The sequence below is a fragment of the Hakea prostrata genome, chromosome 8 (genome assembly GCF_041222555.1).
Source record: "Hakea prostrata isolate BN-2017 chromosome 8, UWA_Hpros_2, whole genome shotgun sequence".
NCBI classification, from domain to species: domain Eukaryota; kingdom Viridiplantae; phylum Streptophyta; class Magnoliopsida; order Proteales; family Proteaceae; genus Hakea; species Hakea prostrata.
The window spans coordinates 22,622,416-22,639,415 of NC_142607.1; the positions used below are offsets into that span (position 1 = coordinate 22,622,416).

At 40.3% G+C, this 17,000-nt stretch overlaps 1 protein-coding gene across 2 annotated transcripts; it reads left to right on the forward strand.

Annotated features, from left to right (window-relative positions):
• Nucleotides 1-2,455: 2,455 nt before the first annotated feature.
• On the forward strand, nt 2,456-8,104 carry LOC149007430 (Pentatricopeptide repeat (PPR) superfamily protein). Of its 2 annotated transcripts, XR_016175095.1 has the most exons (3): nt 2,456-3,595; nt 3,709-4,574; nt 8,020-8,104. XR_016175095.1 is itself a non-coding variant. In XM_089165993.1 (2 exons), exons 1-2 carry the CDS (start codon nt 2,669-2,671, stop codon nt 4,327-4,329), a joined length of 1,548 nt encoding a protein of 515 aa, XP_089022119.1. In that variant the 5' UTR covers nt 2,456-2,668; the 3' UTR covers nt 4,330-5,250. The 2 variants fall into 2 exon arrangements, 1 of the variants encoding a protein (XP_089022119.1); XM_089165993.1 differs by lacking the exon at nt 8,020-8,104 and having other exon boundaries at nt 3,709-5,250.
• Nucleotides 8,105-17,000: the final 8,896 nt, after the last annotated feature.

Here is a 17,000-nt window from a genome sequence, read left to right on the forward strand (position 1 = left end):
CGAAGAATTGGGAAAGGTGATCTAGATAGCAGAACGCTGATAGTTTAAGTCTATCAGTATGTATCTGAACCTGAGTCTCAGATTGTGTGTTTTTTGCAGTCCCCTCACTTCATATGGTAATGAGGTTTATATAGAGTGTACCTTCGAATCTCCTTCGTTGGATGTACTTGAGCCTTCTTCGGGTAGTCGTTGGATCTTAACAGTTAGATCCGTTAAGCAATAGACTTCTACTAGTTTGGACTAGTAGAGGACTCCTAAGATAACCTTTAGGTTATGTGATGATTATCCCTTCGATAATGATTATCCGCAGCCGTCAATTCGAGTCTGCCATCATTAGGGTAATTACCCTAATCCATTAGTAGGATTAGGGCACGCTTGTAGCCGAATAAGCTTTCTTCTTCAGCAAGCCATCTTCTGGATCCGGTTCGCTCGGGAGCAAGTCGGTTCCCTCCGTCTCGACCGGGGTCGAGGGTCGGACCAGGTATGAACCCGGTCTGATCATAATTTCTCCGTATCATAAAGATTTCAACAACTAATCCAAAACTTATATTCAATATGTATTTAACTATTTATACCCATTTAAATTTTAGAGAAATCCAAATTTCCAGGGTTTTTTAATTTGCTATTCGATGAAAATTATGGTTATTATATGTAAGCTCGAAGGGAAAAAGAAAAAGATTTTTCTCAATTCTCAATTAATTTCTAACTTCTAAGACAATGGTCAAACTTTTTCTAAATTTCCAATTTGTCTTTCCCCCAAGTCTCTCTCTCTCTCTCTCTCTCTCTCTCTCTCTCTCTCTCTCTCTCTCTCTCTCTCTCTCCTCTCTCTCTGTTTTTTCCTTTGGTTTTTCTCCAGCAGCAAAGAATTAAAATTATTCATGAAATAGAATAAGTAGAGAGAAGAATTGTAATTAAGTTTAGGCATATTTGAAAGTCAAGTCAATTATAGAGAATGTCACACAAACTCTTTTTGTAAACTTCGAAACATCAGAGATTCAGAATTCAAAAGGAATCTGATAAGTGAAAATTTTATCTTCAAAGTCAAAAACTTAAGCCGTAGGTGTGTATGTTTTCATTCACAATTATTCAATAAATTGATATCTTTATTCAATACAAAAAAATTCATATTCAAAACCTTGTTAACAAGTAAATCGACGCTAATTTAGTATTCAACAAAAAAAAAAAAGTATTTTTTTTCATAGTTAAAGAAAATGATGTTTTAGTTACAAACATAGCTATATGTTTTTAATAAATTTTTTTGAAATATCACAATAGATTTGTTAGATATTCATGATGAGAAGTTGGGGTATAGATTTGTTAGATATTAATTCTTTATGTAATAGTTTTTATTTTTATAATATATTATCTCGCCTTAGTCAAAAAACAAAATCAATATTTTATTGAACTAAAAATGACTTTGTTGGAAAAATAAAAATTACCTTAAAAATAATATAAAAAGTGAATTTATAGTCTAATATGATCAAAGTGACTAAATGTCAAAATCAATACTCATATCAATGTTAGTATGAAGATCAAGGTAAAAATCAAGATTCATATCAATGTTAGTATGAAGATCAGGGTAAAAATCTAGTACTGTAGTACATGATCATCGTCAAATTAATATTAAGATTAGAGCCAAAATTAGGGTCAGGATCAGGGCCAAAATCAAATAGATGCTTATTACATTGGTAATGAAGTTATAATTTATTTTTATTAATTTTCTACAAAACATGATCCTGTTTCTAAAATTTGACACGTCAAGTATCCACCCACATGTATTACAATTAATTCCTGGGTGGAGGGTCTAGAGTCTTTAGACTCAAATCAGGGCCAGGATCAGGGTTAGGATCAGGGCTAATATCAGGACCAGGATCAGGGTTAGGATCAGGGCTAATATCAGGGCCAAGATCAGGGTCAGGATCGTGGTTAGGATCCAGGCTAATATCGGGGCCAAGATCGGGGTCGGGATCGGGGTTAGGATCGGGGCTAATATCGGGGCCAAGATCGGGGTCGGGATCGAGCCAAGATCGGGGCCAGAATCAGAGCCAAGATCAGGGCCAAAATTAAGACTTAGATCAGGGCCAAAATCAGGGCCTGGGTCAGGGCAAAGATTAGGGCTTGGGTCAGGGCCAAGATTAGGGCCAATATCAGGGCCTAGGTCAGGGCCAAAAATCAGGGACGGGCTCGGATGGGCTGAGCGGGCCAGAGAGTAATCCCAGGTCCGCCCTTGGCCCTAGTTTAGGGCCAGAATATTTTGGCCCTAACCCGCCCTTAGGGCCAAAATCTTTAGCCCAAGCCCTATTCAGGCTCAGGGCAGGCTTAGGGCGGGTCAGGGCCGCCAGGGCCAAACTTGCACCCCTACCTTTTAGTTCTTGGAGAGAAAATAAAGCCGCACCATACCTTAAGAACCACATGCAAATTTCTATTTGTTTTCAAACTTTATATTGGAATTTTGTTTTCGAAAATCAAATAATTCTGAGTTTTGACGCTCTCGGGGGTCGCTGAGGTGAATTAGCTTCAGCGGAAACCAACTGCCGGCGAAATTTCACGAATCAACTGGTGGCTGGGTTTTTGTAATTTGTGGGATTGATGCTGGTTTTCTTCCCGAACGAGGGGAATTGCTGTGGGTATAGTAAGAGTGATTGAAATCTGTTATGAATAAATTCTTATGAACCAACTAAAGCAGATACATGCTCATGCTCTTAGAAATGGCATTGACCACACAAAATTCCTCGTTACCAAACTATTTCAAATTCCTAACATTCCATACGCACAGAAGCTGTTCGATCTTGTTCCCAAACCATGTGGCTTCCTATATAACAAACTCATCCAAGCTTATTCCTCTTATGGACCATTTGAACTTTGTTTCTCACTTTACAAGCGGATGCGCCAAGAACGCAGCTCACCAAATCCACATACTTTCACCTTCCTCTTCAGTGCCTGTGCGTCACTCTCCTCGCTCCGACAAGGCCAAACGCTCCATAACCAGTTTATAAAATTTGGTTTCGAGTATGATCAGTTTATCTTGACAGCTTTGATTGACTTGTATTCAAAATCAGGATCCTTAACCTCAGCACGCCAGGTGTTTGATGGAATGAGCGAGAGAGATATTCCGTCGTGGAACTCAATTGTCACGGGTTATACGAGATGCGGGAAGCTAGCAGAAGCAAGAGAATTGTTTGCATCGATGCCCTCAAGGAATGTGGTTTCTTGGACTGGCATGATATCTGGTTACTCTCAGAATGGACAGTATGAGGAGTCCCTTGAACTGTTTACAGAGATGATGGAGAAGAAGGACCCAAGGCCAAATGCTGTGACTTTAGCAAGTGTCCTTCCAGCTTGTGCTAATCTTGGGGCATTGGAGATTGGTGAGAAGATTGAAGGGTATGCCAGAGAGAATGGGTTCATGGGCAATATATATGTGAGTCATGGTTTGTTGGAGATGTACGCTAAGTGTGGCAGAGTGGATAAAGCAAGAAGGATATTTGATGAGATTGATAATGGAAGAAATTTGTGTTGCTGGAATACAATGATCATGGGCTTGGCTATCCATGGTAGCTGGAAAGAGGGTCTAGAGCTCTTTGATGGAATGTTGGTAAGTAGTTTCTGCACTTGATCTTATGCCTTTTCTTTATTAGCAAATTTGTAATCCATTAGTCCATTGGCATGTCTATGTATACGAATTTTAACTTGATTATTAAATATCAGGCAAGTGGGATTGCACCAGATGACATTACCTTTGTGGGAATTTTGATGGCATGCACTCATGGAGGCTTACTTCTGCAAGGGCAAAAATTCTTTGACTCTATGGAGACAGATTTCTCTGTTATTCCAAAATTGGAACACTATGGGTGCATGGTTGATCTCTTGGGCCGTGCTGGGGAGTTGAAAGAAGCTTATGCCCTGATAAAATGCATGCCGATGAAGCCTGATGCCGTGATATGGGGAACTTTGTTAGGCGCATGTAGTTTCCATGGTTCTGTTCAACTGGCTGAAAAAGCAGCTGAGTTTCTCTTTGATCTTGAGCCATGGAATCCAGGGAACTATGTGATTCTTGCAAACATATATGCATCAGCAGGTCAATGGGATGATGTTTCAAAAGTGAGGAAGCGCATGAAGTGCAACCAAGTTACAAAGGCAGCAGGATATAGTGTAATTGAAGAGAATGGTTGCCTTCGCAAGTTTATTGTGGAGGATAGATCACATCCAAGATCAAATGAGATTTATGAAATATTAGATGAGATTTCAGCGAAGATGAAGCTACTTGGGTGCTCCAGGAATTTTGATTCTGTTGTTGAGAATGACTGTTTAATGGAAGTTCAACTCTAGCATGCAGGTGCTTTTCTCCAACCAATTACAGCTCTGACCATGTGTTCTCAGGCTATCTTGGCTTCAGCAGGGTTTGTGAACAACATATCTGCTCCCATCAATTCAATATGATCTTCCTATGTCCTGGCTGCTCGTCCTTGCAAGCACCTTGTTTATGGAGTAATGGACTATAGTTCTCCTTTATAGAAGCTGTAATGACAGTGCAGAGAGGAGACTCACCAGTAGAAAAGCTTATATGTTCTCAGGTAAATAAGATATGGTTAACAGAACTTGATCCCCTCAGGAAGGAATGACAGTGATCTAGTTGAGTTAATAGTATAAAGTCAAACACATGCATGGGACTGAATGCTAGATGGACAGTGTTTAGAACCTGCAGAGGCTGTATGTTTCAGAAACTGATGAACCCAGAATAAGTAACTGTGAGAACCAGAATATAGCAGCTACAATTAATCAACAGTAACTTCTAATGAAGGATTCCCAAACAATTTGTCAAAGCTTGGGGCAAATTCCATGCAGATATTGGCTGAAAGTGGCGAGTTCAACTAGAAACTTAGTGATCTTAACTACAATGGATCTAGACACTGGAGATTCCTATTTGTGTTCCATTTCCCTTCTTTTACCTTGTGTACCCTATAGGTTATTTCCACACTTCCAAATCAACAAACCATAGTGATGGAGGTTCAGGATTAGCTTGAAGAATTCGCAGAGCATAAGAGAGTATTCTATTATCGATACCTTCAATTTTATTATCGGTATTAGGGCCTAGGTCCCTCTTGATGATGTCTCAGGTTACTATAGAAGTGTCTCACTAGCTCGAGACAGACGAGAAGTCTCTATAATGAGATGAATCCAATCCAAGGCATCAAACTGCTATCGAATACGGAAGGTCCGAAGCTTCCGTAACTGAACGACTCGGCCATAATCGATCAATGAATCCTCGAAGTATGCCTCAAAAAGGAACTCTATCGTTGGAGAATCAAAAAGGTCCTGGCAAATAACCTCCTCCCGTGGCTCTAGAAGTGGTACTGACCTCCCCCTCTACCTCTCCTAACCCCTAGGTGACGATCGCACGGAGGCATTGTGAAATCCAGCCCAAACCTAGCTAGGACACCCTATCTATTTTGGTTGAAGAAAGACTTGTTTAATGTTAGACCTTGATGTTGGACCTTGATTTCAGTGTTGCTATCTTTGAAAGTCTTAGGAAGACATGTCAGACCTCTCCCTTAGGGTAGATCCAATGTCCCGAAGTGAAGGAAGATGTCTTTGTGGGCCCTCTCTGTAGAAGACATGGTGTTTGACCCGATACCCATGGAGTTTGATGATGGTTCTCCATACTTAGGACCATTGTCAGTGATTGGTGAGAAACTGCACCTTGAAGAAGGGGAGTTTAGTTGGCATACCTAATGCACTTTCGGACTTGATTTGAAGGTAATTCTTTGACCTAGACTTGTTGATTGAGTTGTAGGAGAAAGCCCAAGTGAATTCGAGTTAATCTCGGCCTCCAATTCCCTCCCCCAAGTTGTTATCATTGCTTGGTCGACTAGTTAGTCAACCAACCAGTCGACCAACCAGTCAACCAATTGCATATTAAGCCCGAGAAATTTTGATTTTTGGGACCTTTTGAGCTCTATTTAAGTGGTCTTCGAGGCTTTAACCCTATTCTATTGCTGGGACTCTCTTGGAACATGGAGAGGCTCCTCTTAGGCCATTCCTTGGTGTTGGTGAAGATCGTCTACAAGAACCACTGTTCCTCTTCTTTAATTTCATCTTCAAGGTAAGAAATCTGTTGTTTTCTCTCTATTCTACTCTCACCTCTTCTCTTTCTGGTTGTTGAAACTATGAAGATGGTGTTGCAACCTTACAACCACCTCTTCATGTGTTTCCTCCTTTTCCATTTTCTTAAACCCCTTTTAACCTAGATATGCTATGCTCCCATTTTGATTCTTAACCTTGCATTTCTATGTTTCTCTTCATTGCAACATGATTTTCTCACCTAAACTGAATTGTATAGCATGCTAAGTCTGATTTCTTATTTGCATATGATCCTAATCTATTTCTTATCATTCCCTTAGTTGTTTCCCTATTGTTCCTTGCATTTGCAATCAATTTCATTATAGAACATGATGTTTAGCATATAGAGATTAGGGTTTCAATTTGGGGATTCTTAATTAGACCATTGATTGATGCTAAATACTTGATAGATAGTCTCCATTTACTATTCCTAATAATCCCTCTAAATTTTGGAGTGATCCGAGTCCCGAAGTTAGGTTTTAGATAAAAAATCACTATTCGGCCCCGTTACTGTTTACTTGGTCAATTGATTGGTCGACTGAGTGAGTCAACCAATTGATTATAGCATTGACGTATTGTCCGATTAGATCCGTTTGACCTCCAATTTTCTTGATTTTTTTTCTAATATTGCATCTATGATTGTCTAGGGTGCAAATACTATCCTTGGGACCATTCCCTTTTGATCTTTGGACCATCTTCGATTCAAGTTAAGTTAAGGACGGTTATTACCATAATTACATGGATTATATGAATTATGCTTCTATGTTAGAACTTGGAAGAATCACCTCTTTTGTGGTAATTCTAGTATCACATGACTGCTGCATGTACTTTAAGACAGTAGTACCATGTTTATATGTTATTTGGTTATCATGACTATGCATTCTTGTTAATTACATACATGATTGATCATGTTATATTATATATCTTTTTATATGATGGAAGTATCATTTGTGTATGATATGATGGAATTGGAAATGTGATTGAATAGGTATGATTTGGGATTGGGGAATGTCCTATTGACATTTATGTCTTTGGACATTAGAGGGAATAGTATAGATGTTTCTGATGGTGCCCATTGACGTTTTCCCGGATCATTGGATGTCATACATAGGACTTATCTAGTGGTGTTGGCTAGGATGTCCTTGTCGTATCAGACCCGAATCGGAAGGGCACTGAGACCGAACAACCCATGGTAATAATGGGGATTTTTGGGTGCTCAAGACCGGTAACCAACCCGTGAGAGGACATAGATCACATTGTGGATACTCGATAGAGGCCATTTATTGGTAGGGTTGCAAATAGCTAGACTTGGGCTCACGGGCGCTCAAAACCGGTAACCAACCAGTGAGAGGACGTGAGAGCTTCCCGTCTATTATTTGTGGATGACCAATCGGGTTGATGAGTCCGTAGTCCAAGTTCGTTGTAGACATAGGATACGTGACTCTAGTGTGAAGGATACAGAACCGAGTTGGTTGTAGCCATAGAGGAAGTATCTGGATCTGACATGATATGACTAAGTAGATGACTTGCATTGGGCTAGGCTTTACCTTGACATGCGTCAATACTTAGACCAATGGTGATGTGAGAGAGCGGTGACTTAAACCCTAGCCATGGATTGTCCCGAGGGATGCAGGACCCAATTACCATCGGAGAACCCAAGATACCGGAATGGTTTAGGGAAGAGTGATTTGAGATCTACCTAGAGAAGTATGGTGTTATGTCTTAATGCATGTCTACCATAGAGACCAGCATACATAGAGTTAGATTCATACATGCATCGTCTATTTCATATCATCTTGCATCATGCTATGTTTTGCATCATGTATCTATGTTATTGTGGAATAACTTGCCTTGCTGAGTTCTTTTGAACTCACTCAGTTTTGCAACATCTTTTGTTAGACTCTACTGCAGGTACTACTACTGTTGATTATGATGGTCAACACTATGAAGACCAAGTTGGTGACTCATACAATACTGGTTACGGTGACTACGTCGGTGAAGACTATTAGTACGAGACTGATACTTATTAAGAGTAGTTCGGCTTTTGCACTTGTGGGCCAGTGATGGGATATATACCCATTCTCTTTTTGACCTCTTAGTGGATTCGTTGAGACCGTAGTTTAGTTTGTTCCCCTTTTCATTTGGGAACCGGTTGTAACCTTTACTTTTATTCGATATACTTCCTTTGTTATTGTAGAGTGGGTTTCCGCCTCATTCCACATTTTGACTATTTATCTCATTGGTATCTTTTTCCACACTCTGATGTTCTTTGTGATCCTTTTGAGATCCTTTCTGGAGCTTTATTATTAAATTACTTGAATACAAAGATTTGTTCTTGCTTTTGATTATATTATTGTGCTAAGTGGTTATGATCGTTCCTAAACTGGATTGTCGGGACCGTGGATCACTTCCCCGGGTAATTAAAGTTTATGACTTGTACTTGAGTTGTAGTCATGGTTAGAGTTAAATTGTCAATTTTGATTTATTGTGTATGTGTGTTGAGTTGTGAGTTGAAAGTTGTCATTGAGAGTCGTCCTTGTGAGTGAGTCTTTGTTGTGAGGTGTTGTCGAGAGTAAGTTGTCATGAGTCTGAGTCGTGTTGTCGTCGTGTGTTGTCATATGAGTCTAAGTCGAGAGTCGTTGTTGGGAGTAATGGTTGTAAGTCGTCGTTATGAGTTATATGTCTTAACTAAACATTTACAATTACTAATACAACAAAAGAAATGCATAATGTACAATAACATAAGTGAAACAAATTGAATTTCATTAATCACATAAGAGGTTGTTACAAGTCTGAAAAGAAATACATCTATGAAAGCATAAAAGGAAACTCCTAGCACTATCTATCTGAGTGATCAACTTTGGTAATCTTTCTGGTCCCTCCTGGATTTGAACCTTCTCCAGTCGTGCAAATCTCTCTTCCAAAGTATACATATAGGACTCTTTCCTCTCGGACATAGTTTACTTCTTTTCCTTCCATGTTGGAATCGGTTGTAATCTTCCTTTTAAGTTTTAAACTACTTTTTCGTTGCTATTGTAGAGTGATTTTTTGCTGCACTCTACATTTGATTTATTTCTGTTTGTATCATTTTCCGCACTCTGATCTTTCTACAATCTCTTTTGAATCTTTACATGATTATTCAATTATAATACTTAAACATTGATTTAGTCCTGTTCTTGATTGTATTGTTGTGAATGTGGGAGGTTGATTGCTTGAACTAATCTTTGGGGGAATAGATCACACACTCGGGTACCGCGGATAGGGTACTGATGTGACAAAGTGTGAAACCCAGCCCTAACCTTGACCCGGAAACCCTATTGTTTGTAGGTCCGACAACCCAAAGTAAGGAAAGAAGTCAACTATGGGCAATCCCTGTGACACCCAGCCCAAATCTAGCCCGAAGACCCGATCTGTTTTGGGTGAAGTCGGGTTTTGTTTAATGTTGACTTCGAAGTTTGACCGTGATTTCCGTTTTACTATCTTTGAAAATCTTAGGAAGATGTCTTTGTGGGCCATCTCAGTAGAAGATATGGTGTTTGACCCAAAACCCATGGATATTGATGATGGTGTTTCCTTATGGAAACCTTACTTGATCTGGTGTTGAACTATTTATTTGTGAAGAAGAACTTGGTTGATGGACCTAAAGCTTAGTTGGACCTGGTTTGAAGACTTCCCTCCATACTAGGTAAGTAGTACGATGTATTGAAAGAAGCCCATCCAAAAATATTGAAGTTTAGCCCATTAAATCCCTATTTTTGAATAAGCTGTCCGAGCAGTGGCATTTTGGTAAATATCTGTTTTGAAGGTTTTCAAAAGCTTTATTTCTTTTAATTTCGTGGTAAACTATTCCCACCATGTTTCTAAACCCAGATAGTGGGGATCGACCTTGAACTTCCTCTTGCAACCAATCAACCACGGGCGGTGGTCGGTGGGAAACCCTAGTAACTCTTGAACCTTTGTGCTATTTAAAGGGGAACCCAGTGTTTCACTCTCAATCTGTTTCTAAGCCTTGGGAGAACGGGGAAGATCCCAGACCTCTCCTGAAGCAAGAAAGATCTCAAGCACTGCGATCTAGGGTTCTCTTCTAAAAGTTGGTATTCAATGCTCTCTTTAACATCTCTCTACTCGATTTTCTGATCATGAGAAGGGTATACACTACGTAATGACCTCTCTTTAATCTTAGCCCAGAGTGAATCCCCAATCACCTATGATCTGAAGCCATATGGGAGATCCTTGATTTTGATTCCACCAAAGCCAATGATACTTCCTAATTCCTACCTATCTTATATTATGGGGAAGGTCCATAATTACCAGACCTCCCTGTGTCCTCATGATTGAGGAGTTGATCCTATTTTCTTTGGAACAATTGGCAACCCTTTTATTTTCTATTAATTCATTGGACCTCCCCAAAACCTTGATTGTAAATTATGTGCCCTAAGGGTGAATCTTTATTCTCCCTAGTCTTTTCGGGGATACAGGATTCGTTAGTAAATCCCAAGTAGATTTGAATTGTTTCCTCACTAATTGAGAACCATTCTCTCAAGTAGACCCTTCTAATTCCACATTGAAATACTAATGAGATATCCTTATCTATCTTGGGTGTTTGTGAGAATTAAATGGGTAACCCAGAGAGGTAACCAACCATGAGAGGTAACCAAAGAAACCCATGTCAGTTGGAAACTAACACGAGGCACGTTCCTCCCATGGGTGAATCTGATTCTTGTTTCCTTTCCCTTGGGTGATATTTGTGTTAACCTAAACGATCACATATTTCTCATGATCCATGTTTAACCTAATTAGGATTCTAATTATTTTCTCGTTGTTCTTGTTTGAGATCGGGAAGAAGATGATGCATCGCAACCATCTATCCAGATCTCATCATCTGAGATCTAGATCACACATGATCTTAACCCAGCTAATAAATCGAAACCAACCGAATGATCGGAAACCTCGAACCTCCAGGAGGGAAACCTCATGGGTAATGTGTAACATAAACTAGATTCTATGATTCTGCTATTCGATAACAATCATCCCTCTCTTCCGTGATCAAACCTTTCATGAGCCATATGATGATTAAACCCAACCTCGTACAAACCTATATGATGATTTTTCGGACTATGATCTCCCCATGTCTTCATTTGGGTTTGGTTGTACTTGGTCTTCAACCCCATGAGCAAAGCACCCGTATGACAAATTCATGGGGGCGGTTACAGTGGGGTGCAACCAAGCGAGGCCCAAGCGAGCGGCCGGGATTTGCCCTATTTTGCCCCGGACTTCTATAAAAGGCAACCTCGCTCATAACGATTAATTTATCGTATTCTATTTGGGAGTTAAGAGGGGGGGAAGATCCGAAAGAGTCTGGAGTCCGAGGGGTTTGGAGGATCGGCTCTCTTCTCCGGCTCCGGTGTGAGGTATTGAGCTAACCCTTCGTTTCTACTCTCTATCTCCGTAGGATACCCCCTCGTCACCGTGATTACCCCTTGGTACACCCATCTCGTGAGATGGAATAACCAAAACAGAACCACCGCCGTGAGATGGAAAATCCAATAAAGGAGAGGGTTAGGGATAATCCACGATGATAGGGGATTGTTTCTCTTACCCTTTGGCTAGGGAGTGTTTAATTCGAGACTTAGGATGAGATTACTCGAAAACCGGATTGAAATCGAGTAATCGAAGCCCGAGCGGATTGAAGCCACGGGGCGGTCACTAGTGGCGGTCGCAACCTAAGCGACCGCACAAGCGACCGGAACAAAGATGACCAAATAGATTCGGTTTGATTCAATTTGGTTTATGTGACTTATACATTCTGTAACCCTATGCCTAGGTGTTCTCTGCTTCAAATAAAAGTCTTATAATAGTTTTTGGATTGCAAGTTAGAGGACTTCTACTAAATTACAGGTAAGGACATGCATCTTATTTATATGCAATTACATATACATGATGATACGTTGTTCTATTTACTATTCTTTGATCATGTAACTTGCCGTAATTGTATAAAGCATGTGAATCTTATTGTATACTTGCTGGTGGTATTCCTTGATGTACTTCATCTCATGATATTGCACAAGCTGTCATGGTATGATAAAGAGTGTTGTAGTGTGATTGTGATGGAAGGGGTATTCCATTGGGATATCTTGGCGGGATATCGAAGGCCGTGGAATGGGACACATGCCTGCTGATGTCTCCAGACTATCATGATTACTTGATGACATACTTAGGGAGTCTAGAATTGCAGGCAGGTACCCCACATGCTATACCCTCGCAGGGGAATGAAGCCGGGTGACCCGTGACAATGGTGACGTGACTATGTTTCATCCAACAGCGGAACCAGATCCGTGCGGAGACTCGGTGGTCCACTATTGGTCATGTAATGGCAGGGTTGCAATGTAGGGTTGGGCCATGGACGCCAAGGAGCGGACCGGGTGTCGCGAGGAGTCAGAGAGCATCCGCCCCAAAATATGTGGATGACCATAGGGTTAAGGAGTGGAGTCCAACAGAGGTATCCGATCCGTGAGGATCACCCTAGGTTCGAAGGATCCGAACCGAGTTGGTTGGTGCCATAGGGGAAGTATCTGGACTTCATATAGTATGTTACCATTATGACCTTGCATGGATTAGAAACCCCGACATGCCCAGACTCATTGCCAATGGTCGTGGTGAGAGAGTGTGACTTAACCCCGACCACGGCTGAGAGCGGTGTGGACTACCCCTGCCCAGGATCCCACAGAGGTAACCAGCCGCCGGATCGAGTGATGAGACTTACCCAAAGGAGGGCTGGGATATCTTAAAGCATGTCACCATTAGAGACTTGCATAGTTAGATCTTAGTAGCACATATCGCATATCATCCATATCATTTCATATGTGCATTCGTGGATTGTGTTGACATATATATGAGAATTGCTTGTTCCTCACCGAGTTCGTTGAACTCATTCCTCATGTATGTATATATAAACCACAGATGGTTGCACAACCGAAGTTGGAGATGATTCGATGAAAGAGCCTCGAAGCCGATGTGCACAGAAGGGACAGGACTGCGACAGAGGCCTCCGAAGATGAAGATTATTAGTTACTATGCTCCGCTGAACTCGATATACTTGATCTGATCTCCTCTTCGGCTGGATATTATTGAGTATTTGGATCTAACCCTTTTTGATTATTGTACTATTTTGCTCTTGATTCATGTATTTGTATTTATTATTATTGATAGACTAAAACCATGGATCCTGTGACGGATCGCACCCACGGGTTGTCGGGCGGGTAACCCGGGCCTGGCGGGTGGGGTGTGACAATCCCAATGGAAGACTTGGTGTTTGGCTTAGAATCCATGAGTGTTGATGGCAGTGTTCCATTTATGGAAACTGCACCCTGATGAAGAAGGAATTAGTTGATGGACTTGGAGTACTCTCTAACTTGGTTCGAAGGCATTTCTACCTACTAGGTAAGTCATTTGGTGTGTGTGCAAAACCCCTTCATGTTTGGATTTGATCTGAGCCTTCAATTCCCTATTTTGGACTTGGTGTCTTGCTTGGTCGACTAGGCTAGGACCAATCAATCTACCAATGGGTCCTGTTTTGTTGAATTAGGTCTTGGCTTCTCTATTTAAGCCCAACTTTGGATCTAATTCGTCTTTTGTGCCTCCAAACTCTTTGGAACGAACCAGAGCTCTCCTCAAGTCATCTCCCTTGCATCCTTGGTATTTTCTTGACGAATCTTCGTCAAATCTCTTGCATTTACACAAAAAGGTATGTGATCATCCTCTTTTATGCTTCATCTTTGATTCTCCTTTGTTTTTCTTTCCTCTTCTGTTTGAGGACGGTAGAGATGATGTTGCATCTCTGTTGCAACCATCACTCTACTCATTCCCTCTCTTTTCCTAAGGATCTAAAGCTTGGTGGATGATCTTCATCAAGATCATCACTTGCTTTTGAAGGAAAACATGTATCTATTCTCTTTCCTTATTTAGACTGATGTTCTTCAATCTTAGATCTATTTTCCTAGAAGATCTATGCATGCTTTTCATGAATCCTTTATCAGATTAGTGATCCATCATCCTATAGTTTCTTGTCCATGATTGATCTAATTATGGTAAGTTTTTGTTTCCTAATTTGTAACTTGAAGACTTGATATTATTAGGGTTTCGAAGTCCTCTATATACCAACATACTACTTGCATATTCCCTTTTGTCTTTTGAATCACCAAATTCGGATTTGTAATCAGAAATCTCTGATTTTATCAGTCACTGTCTCTGTTGGCCGACTGCTTGGTCGACTGAGGCAGTAGACCAATCAATCGACCAATGAGGACAACAACCTCATATTTGGTCTGTTTTGGATGATTTGATCTCTTTCCTTCTAGGTATCTTTCCTAATATGTTATATATACTTGTTTAGGACTTTCTTTCCAAGTTTAGACAAGATCTTACTTGATTCCCCAAGATCCTTTGCGAGTTATATAAGGTAAGGATGGTTATTTCCTTAATTACATAGATTGCATGATCTAGTTTCTATATTTGAATCTCTTTGATTTCTTTCCTTAAAAAGATTCCTACACTGATATACTACTGATGCAACTACCTTGATTACAGTAGCATTGCTTGTTTATGCTAATTAATTCATGTATGATTTACTTACCAATTATATACAAGTTGGATGTTGTTATTGATTTCTTTCCATATAAGAAGTTACCATATATGTGATATGATGGATTTATGTTTGTGAATGATTAAGTATGGTTTGGAAAGGGGAGGTGTCCTTTTGACACTTCTGTCCTTGGACACCTACGGGAATATTATGGGATGTTTCCGGAGATGCCCTTTGGACACCTTCCTAAACTGTTGGATGACATATTTAGGGCTGTCTAGTAGTGTTTGGCTAGGATGTCCTGTTATGTCAGACCCTAATCAGAGGGGTATTGAGACCGAACGACCCATGGTAACAATGGGGATTCATGGGAGCTCAAGACCGGTAACCAACCCGTGAGAGGACAGGAATCACATTGTGGGGGCCATTTATTGGTAGGGTTGCATATGGATAGACTTGGGCTCACGGGGGCTAAAGACCGGTAACCAACTCGTGAGGGGACGTGAGAGCTTCCTGTTTACCATATGTGGATAACTAGTAGGGTTGATGAGTCCGTAGTCAGGGACTATGAGGACTCTAGAGCGGTGACCTAAACCATGGAATGTCCCGAGGGATGCCGGACCCACTACCAAAAGGCGTTGTGTGATGAGACCTTCTTAAAAAAGTACGGTGCTATGACTTAAAGCATGTCTACCAATAGAGACCAGCATACATAGAGTTAGAATCATATTGCATCATATGTTTCATGACACATTGCATCTTATTTTGCTTTGAAATCTTGCTATTTATGTTTTTATGGATTAACTGCCTTACTGGGTTTCTTTGAAACTCATTCCTTTTGTGCTATGTATTGTTAGATCCCTCTACAGGTTCTGAGTATCATGACTGCTCGTATGAAGAAGCGCAAGGAGAAGAGACATATCTCCAGGAAGGTGATTGCGGTTATGACAATTACACTGAAGATTCCGCGGGTGGTTATGCTGCGTACGATGCTTAGTCCGACCATAGAGTGGAAGCGCCCTTGCGCCATTTTTGAGATTTATACTTATAGAGATGTTGTCTATAAGATTGAGAACAATTTAGTTACTTATTGTACCTGCTATTGGGATTAGTTTTCATCCCTTTCCTTTTCTTTTTAGAACTACTTTTTCGCTGATTAGTAGAGTGAGATTTCTGCCTCACTTTACTTATGATTTAGACATTTTGATTGTCTTTCGTACTCTGATGATATATGATTTATTTTTCCCTTATTTGGATCTTTTGTTTATACTTAGTACATTGATTATTTATGTTCATGATTATGTTATTGTCTATGTGGGAGGTTAATTACCTTGATACTTGATCTTCGGGGCTGTGGATCACACATTCGGGTATGCCAGGTAGGGTACTGGCTGGGTGGATGTGACACAAAGTGGTATCAGTGCCCACTTAGCCAGGTCCTAGGTGCACCCGGCCGGTACCCTATCTGACATGCCTGAGTGTGTGATCCACAGCCCCAAAGATCAGTCGACTCCTATTGACGGTAGCTGACATCGTCTTGTTCGGCGGTGGGATCATGAGCTTGACGCTGACCTGAAGATACAAAAGCACAACCCAAAGGTGAAGAAGAAGATGAAGACCGAAGGTGAAGAAGAGCTAACAAAAGATGTGGATTAGATTTCTCTTTTCTTCTAGCCTTTTCCTGTTATTTGTAATAGCTTAGCTTTGCTTTAGTTCTTGATCTACCTTCAACATTTGTCTGTGGGGTATATTTCCGCTATACTCTACAGTATCTTTTGATTGGTATCTTGTTATTTATGCGCTTTGATATTTTGTTGTGATCCTTCTGAGATCCTTTCTTGATTTTGTTTATTAAATTACTTGAATACAATGATTTGTTCTTGTTTTTTTATCATTATTATTATTGTCACATCCACCCAGCCGGTACCCTACCTGGCATACCCGAGTGTGTGATCCACAGCCCTGAAGATCCAGTATTCGAGGAAACCATCATCCCACATATACAGTAACATAATCATGAACAAGATAAAATCAATGTAACATTATATAAACAAAGAGATCAAGATAAGAAGAAGAGTATAACAATATAATCAGAGTGAGGAAAGAATGATACCAATATAATAAAAATATGTAGAGTGTGCAAAAAGTCACTCCACAACTACAGCGGAAAAGTAGATCGAAAGTCAAAAGGAAATATTACAACCGATTCCAAAAGAAAGGAAAGAAAAGAAGTAATCAAGTTAAACGAAGGTCTCTTCTAGCTTATAAAGAATGTCTTCATAAACATAGACTTTAGAAA